The 7015-nt window shown below is 31.8% G+C and overlaps 1 protein-coding gene across 1 annotated transcript; it reads right to left on the bottom strand.

Annotated features, from left to right (window-relative positions):
- Positions 1-340: 340 nt before the first annotated feature.
- LOC132717241 (receptor-type guanylate cyclase gcy-15-like) lies at positions 341-4317 on the bottom strand. The gene is made up of 4 exons (XM_060700672.1): positions 4166-4317; positions 3414-3512; positions 2518-2609; positions 341-530 (listed from the first exon to the last, which is right to left on the bottom strand). Exons 1-4 carry the CDS (start codon positions 4314-4316, stop codon positions 399-401), a joined length of 474 nt encoding a protein of 157 aa, XP_060556655.1. The 5' UTR covers position 4317; the 3' UTR covers positions 341-398.
- Between the last annotated feature and the right edge of the window lie 2698 nt (positions 4318-7015).

Below are 7015 nucleotides of genomic sequence, written 5' to 3'. Positions count from 1 at the left end.
ACAAAACAAAAAGACATTTTTGTATTTTTTTTCAATATTGTTTTATATAAAATACTCTTATTTTGCAGACGGAATTGTGATCAAAGGCAAACAGATGTAACACAATGCTATGTGTACAAATATTATACATGTCACTGAGAGTAATATGGGGTGCCAGATGAGTCTCGTGCTTAATAGAAACGCCATTTTAGTCCATTTTATTAATGAAGTGCGTTTAAATGGCGTCATTTCGGTGCATTAAGAATTTATAACTTCATTCATAACGGCGAAATGGCGTCATCCAAAGAACGCAGTTTCATTTTATTTCATCTAGCACCCCAATGCCGGTTGGAAATTTTAGCCTGGCTTTAAACTTACGGAAACACCAGTCTGATATGCTAAAATCTATAGTCTTAAAGTCATAAATGTCTTTGCATAACTTCTATTGATGTGTGTTCCAGTGGAATAGATGTTTTCTCTTCATGTTGTGTAGGAGATGCTATGGTCCTTTCATAGCCTTCCAACCAATATGTGCGCATTAATCCCTTGCCCTGTAATAAATTTATATATATGCCTTAGTGATTATACGTGAAAAGTAGTTCTCAAATATGTGCGCATTAATCCCTTTTCCTAAGAAAAATGATGTATACCTTAGTAATTTATTCTCGAACAGTTAATTATCTGCTATAAATAGATCCATGATATCGGATCACGTTTCTCACACTTACCAACAACATCTATATATATTTCATTCATGAATTAGTTTAACAATATTTATTTTGTGATAATTTAATTTACATAATAAAGTAAATAAAATAACTTTTACTGATTGAGTAGGAAGCTTTTTTGAAAACTCTCCCATTCATGATTTGTTCTCATATATAATAAATCAAGCTATCGACAAAATTATTTCTGGAATCAAATGCCTTTCATTATCCATGAACCAATTCACTTTAATGATAATGCGAAAAAAATCACATCTGCTCTCATACAAACCAGTAAAAATTATCATGCTTTAGCAATTTTGCAATTTGAAAGAAACAAGAGCATTGATCTTTTGCCAGGATATGTACGGAGCCCCTAAAGTGACATTTTCTACACTTTTTACCGGGACTTAATTCATTTTACGAAATATTAATTCGTAATTACGAAATATTAATTCGTTTTTACGAAATAATAATTTGATTTTACGAAATAATAATAATACATGTAATACGTTTTTACGAAATATTAATGCGTTATTACGAAATATCAATTCGTTTTTACGAAACATAAATTCGTTTTTACGAATTACGAATTAATATTTCGTAATTACGAAATAATATTTCGTAAAAACGAACTAATATTTCGTAATTACCAATTATTATTTCGTAAAAACGAATGAAGTCTCTGGGAAAAAGTGTGGAAAATGTCACCTTAGGGGCTCCGTAGATATGCTTAAGTTACAAGTATTTATCATTACGAAAAAGTTGTGCTCATTAATCCTTTGAATAATGATGCTTCAGTGATTTTACGGAAAAATAAGTGATAAAATGGTGACCGGAAATGACGTATCATAAACAATGTTTAACCTTTTACAAATTTTACACTGATTAAGTACAAATTGTTGGAGACTTTGAACGGGTTAATTAACTCACTGTTAACTTACACGATTTTCAATACGTTCATTACCGCTTGATACATCATTGGTGTCAAGTTTCACGTAAATAAGGATTTTTATGAGCAATATCGGTCTTTTGATCAGTTTCTGTGCTAAAAATATGCTCATATATAAAATATCATGTATAATCAAACGCCCAGATGTACGTGCGCTCATGAATTCGCTTGCCTATTATGGAAAAAATGATGCCGGGTAGTAAGGCGGCCAAAGTTGCATAAAGGCCTAGATATTGCCATATAATAATTTAATGGCCTTGAAATACACCTTCAGTTTGTTACTTTATATAATAACATAGGTATTAATACCGTTTACCTCTCTCATATTTTGGTATTGTTAAATTTTATGCAATGGGATATTTATTGAATAAACTTGAAACTTGAATCCTAATTATATACAAAATTGAAAATCAGAAGATATGGTACAAGGTAAAACGGTTTTTATTTTGTCTGACCCATTGTCTGCTATCTTCTTCCGGTTACAATTGAAGTCCTGTTGTCTGTTGTTGTTTTTTTCTTATAAAAAAGTTGAAAAGATGACATTGAAATATTTCAAGTAATATGCCTTAGTTGTAGGAAAATTAACGATGAAACAAACCCACATTGAAACAAACCTACACGCGATGGTTCGATTAACTACTTTATGGTAACTGTTTATTTGCACGATTAAAAGGAAGGAAACAATGTTTTGATTTTAAAAAGTACTTATAATTTACAAAAGGTCATAGTAAACCAGTAGTCAGTCACAGGTCAATTTTTATTTCATATAGCTTACCAGAAACAAACCATAAGGTACATTGAAAACAAATGCTGTTCTGAACAAAGGGACTAATGATGCCATTTTCTCGTTAATTACAACAGAAATGTACAAGACAGAAATACCTTGACTTCGACATTTCCACGTTCAGTGACAATAAATCCAACACGTTTCTGGAGCAAGATGGCCGACGCTTCTGTCATCTGAATATGTAATGCTAAAACAAACAAAATACATTTATGTAAACTCTATGCATTGCTCAGATTATTAACAGGTGATAAAAATTATGTCTTAAATTCAAAATACTGACACAAACAAGTATCCGAATTTTATATATTGATGGTTACTAGCCCCACGTACATTATGCGATATAATGAACCACACACAAGATGTCATTCACTACATTGTATTAAAGAAAACTAAATTCTATTGTACGAGTACACAGTTGTTATTGCTGGGTCCAATATAGCTTTTGCAGCTTTGCACTGATCAAGAACCAGTACAAATCTAGAACCTAACAATGTGTAATGAACTTTATTTTATTTCAAATCAGTATTTCTTAAGGTGAAAACACAGTAAAGAAAACGCTCAAAATCAACAGTGTTTTTGTGTTATATAAAAGGTTTTGATATGAAACTTTCGGACTCCAAAAATGAAAAAGAAGACGGATAGAGTACACTTTGGATTTAATATTGATTATTTGGACTTGAAAGATGGAAACAAGGCTAAATGGAGTGCAATATGCATTTGAATTGGACTTTTACTCGGCATTAAAGACGAGGAAGTATTTATTCTATAATGATTTATGTTGGAACATCACATGGTACAAATTCTGGGACCCCATTGGTTACATTTTTATAAGGTGTAAAATAAAAAGAAATACGTATGAAAAACAAGTGGTCTCATGTGATATTCATTATAAATGAATTTTGCATAATAATTTGATATAATTTTTAATTTGGTTATAACTATTGCGTATTTCACTAAATATTGCTGACAAATATAACATTTGGTAACTTACGTAATCCAGTGGATTCCATTCTTGAGGCCGTATTAACTGTATCACCAAACACGCAATATCTCGGCATTCTCACGCCCACCACACCGGCCACACATGGACCTAAAATGTACGCAATTAGTAGTTTTACATTGAAAAAGTGTTCTGAGAATTGTATATTTGAGCCGTGTCACGACAAAACCAACATAATGGGTTTGCGACCAGCATGGACCCATGCTGTTCGCTTACAAACCCTATTACAAGTAGAGAAACTGATAGCGAACAGCATGGATCCTGATCAGACTGCGCGGATGCAAACGTATTACGTTGGTTTTGTCGTGAAACGGCTCATTTATTAAATTTATCATAAACATCTATTTACAAAATAAAATGTATATGTAAAGTGACACTGATTAAAACACTAGTTGATTGAAACCTGAGTAAAAAATATTCTCGTAAAACACTTTCAATGTCATCGTTTTGACATTTTCATTGGCAGGGATTATTTGCGCAAATATAAGGTGATTCAGTTCCAATCTTCAGGTTGTTTTAAATAATACTTTTAGTATATATTTTTAGCATATATCTCGAATTAATATTTTACTTAATCTTACATCGTGTTTCCCTATCCACAAATTTTCTTCTCTGTTTTAAAAAATAAAGACCGGTTACAAGAAACAGCACTTTTAACCGTGAATGTCTTTGGCTATTTTATTTTTAATTCAATCATAACTACTGCCTATATAACTTTACACTAACAGTCAATGATTGTATACCTGTATTGAAACCGATTCGTAACTGCAATTTCTTTGAGCTAAGATGGGGAATTTCCATCTCTCCAACACATTTGAGCAAATCTAGCGAGAGTTTAGCGATTTCTTCTACATGTTTCTCACCATTCCGACACGGTATACCTGATGCGACCATGTAGCCATCTCCTGATGAAAAAAAAGAGAGTTTAATCTGCTACGCAGTTATATCCCCTTATCAGTACAAAGATTACAATCTGTCAAGGGAGGTAATCACTGTGAGGAGTTTGGCAAGTTATACAACTTTTATGTTTGTAATGATAAATGATATAGCTTTTGCAATTTTGCAACTACTCCCATAACTGACTTGTCCTCTATTTGTTTGTTCGGATTTTCTTAAAAACGAATTTATGTGGCTTTTGGAACATAAGGTTACATTGAATTTTCTTTAAGAAAATTACGTGGCTTAATGCGGCTAAAAGAACAATGGGGGTACCTATTTAATCTTCATTTGTTAGAGCACCCAAACATACGCCCGTCCGTAAGGGAGAGCATATATGTACAGTAAAATCTGTGATAAAGACCACTTCTAAATAGATATAATCCTGAATTTAAGGGCCACATTTTGATTACTTTTCCTTGATAAAATGTAACAATCTTTCCTACAAATAAAAACTTCTTGTAGGCAAAGACCATTATTTTCTCACTGTTGGATGGCCTTGTTCACATGTTTGACTGTACCTAGTATATATAAAACTGAGATAGTGTTTGTGTAGAAGGTGTCATGGTGTTTGGTTAAAGGTATCTTGCAGAAACTGTCAGTATATTGATATCAAGTGTACTTTTGAGTTAAAATGTATCGTTGGGTTAAAATGAATTAATGGAAATCAAAGAAATACTAGTTTCATTCCCGCGAACTTGAAAACCGTAAATGACTGATTGATTAAATAAAATATGTGAATGACTGGCAAATATGGAAATTAAACATGTCGTTTATTTCTTCCTTTGTTCAGAAATATGATTGCTATGGTAACATAGAATAACATAAGGCTTTCGTAAATGAGCCTTTAGATTAAGCTAGAGATTTTTAAACCTAGCAATTGGCAATATGGAAGTTCAATACGTCATTTTATAACCCCCCGTTCAGATTATGATTAATCAATAAACAATCCAAATAAGGCACTGATAAAGTTAAAGTCATTCAACTTTCTTTAAGAAGTGGCAATATGTAGATGGAAGTCATAATTACTATGGTAACAAAAAAAAGGGTGTGACTTTAAATTAAATGGAGTTGAGAAGCGTGGAGTGAAGTGTGATGGAACATAGAATACATGTGAATATCAGACAATAATTGAATGATGAATGTGTGAATGTGGTGCTGATTCCATAAAACTATGACAAAGCAGAAACGGTTTGTGACTCAGACACGATGATCGCAATTTTGTTTGAACTGTTTTGCGATTGAAGCATTTTTCAAAGTGCTAAGTATGTTATACAGTGTGCGAGCCTTCCTTATTGGCCACTCAAGATTTACACTTAAAAGTTAGAGTAATTAAATGACGCCAAATGCGGCTCATGCTTTAAAACTATATTTGATTGGTATAATTATTTGTTAATTAGCACGTTGTATCGCTCGTCAGAGTGTTCGTTTTAATTAAGTCATCCAAGACAAAGCATTATAAAATCGCCACTGTACTTTTGATCATCCCTATTAATGTGTTTTTGGAAAATGAAACAAGAGGGAATTTTAACAAATGAAAATACGAAAGAGTTTTATATCAAGTATTTTGTCATTAGGAATATACTTCAAGAATATTGAGAATATCATTATAAAAAATTATCTATTTTTACAAATACGATAAGAATTCACTATTTTCCAAATAGTGGCTATAGTCTTAGATATTTCAAAGCTTTCGAGGCCACCATCAATTAAATAACTTCTTCACTGTCTTGCTAACTAACCAATAGTTTCTACCTTATCAAAATTTTTCAATTGTTTGAAATAATCTTTTTACTCACTCACCTATTGTTTCTACTTTATAGATATCAAATTGTTCGAGGCGACCATCAATTGTGAGATATAATTTCTTCACTTACTTACTTACCAATAGTTTCTACTTTATAGACATCAATTTGTTCAAGGCGACCATCAATTGTGAGATATAATTTCTTCACTTACTTACTTACCAATAGTTTCTACTTTATAGACATCAATTTGTTCAAGGCGACCATCAATTGTGAGATATAATTTCTTCACTTACTTACTTACCAATAGTTTCTACTTTATAGACATCAAATTGTTCGAGGCGACCATCAATTGTGAGATATAATTTCTTCACTTACTTACTTACCAATAGTTTCTACTTTATAGACATCAAATTGTTCGAGGCGACCATCAATTGTGAGATATAATTTCTTCACTTACTTACTTACCAATAGTTTCTACTTTATAGACATCAAATTGTTCGAGGCGACCATCAATTGTGAGATATAATTTCTTCACTAACTCACTTACCAATAGTTTCTACTTTATAGACATCAAATTGTTCTAGGCGACTATCAATTGTGAGATATAATTTCTTCACTTACTTACTTACCTATAGTCCAACTTTATAGACATCAAATTGTTCAAGGCGACCATCAATTGTGAGATATAATTTCTTCACTTACTTACTTACCAATAGTTTCTACTTTATAGACATCAAATTGTTCAAGGCGACCATCAATTGTGAGATATAATTTCTTCACTTACTTACTTACCTATAGTTTCTACTTTATAGACATCAAATTGTTCAAGGCGACCATCAATATTGTGAGATATAATTTCTTCACTTACTTACTTACCTATTGTTTCTACTTTATAGACATCAAATTGTT

The sequence above is a fragment of the Ruditapes philippinarum genome, unplaced genomic scaffold (assembly GCF_026571515.1).
Source record: "Ruditapes philippinarum isolate M1 unplaced genomic scaffold, ASM2657151v2 ctg2277_1_1_1_1, whole genome shotgun sequence".
Classification (NCBI taxonomy): Eukaryota; Metazoa; Mollusca; class Bivalvia; order Venerida; family Veneridae; genus Ruditapes; species Ruditapes philippinarum.
This window is presented reverse-complemented; position numbering and strand designations above follow the sequence as displayed.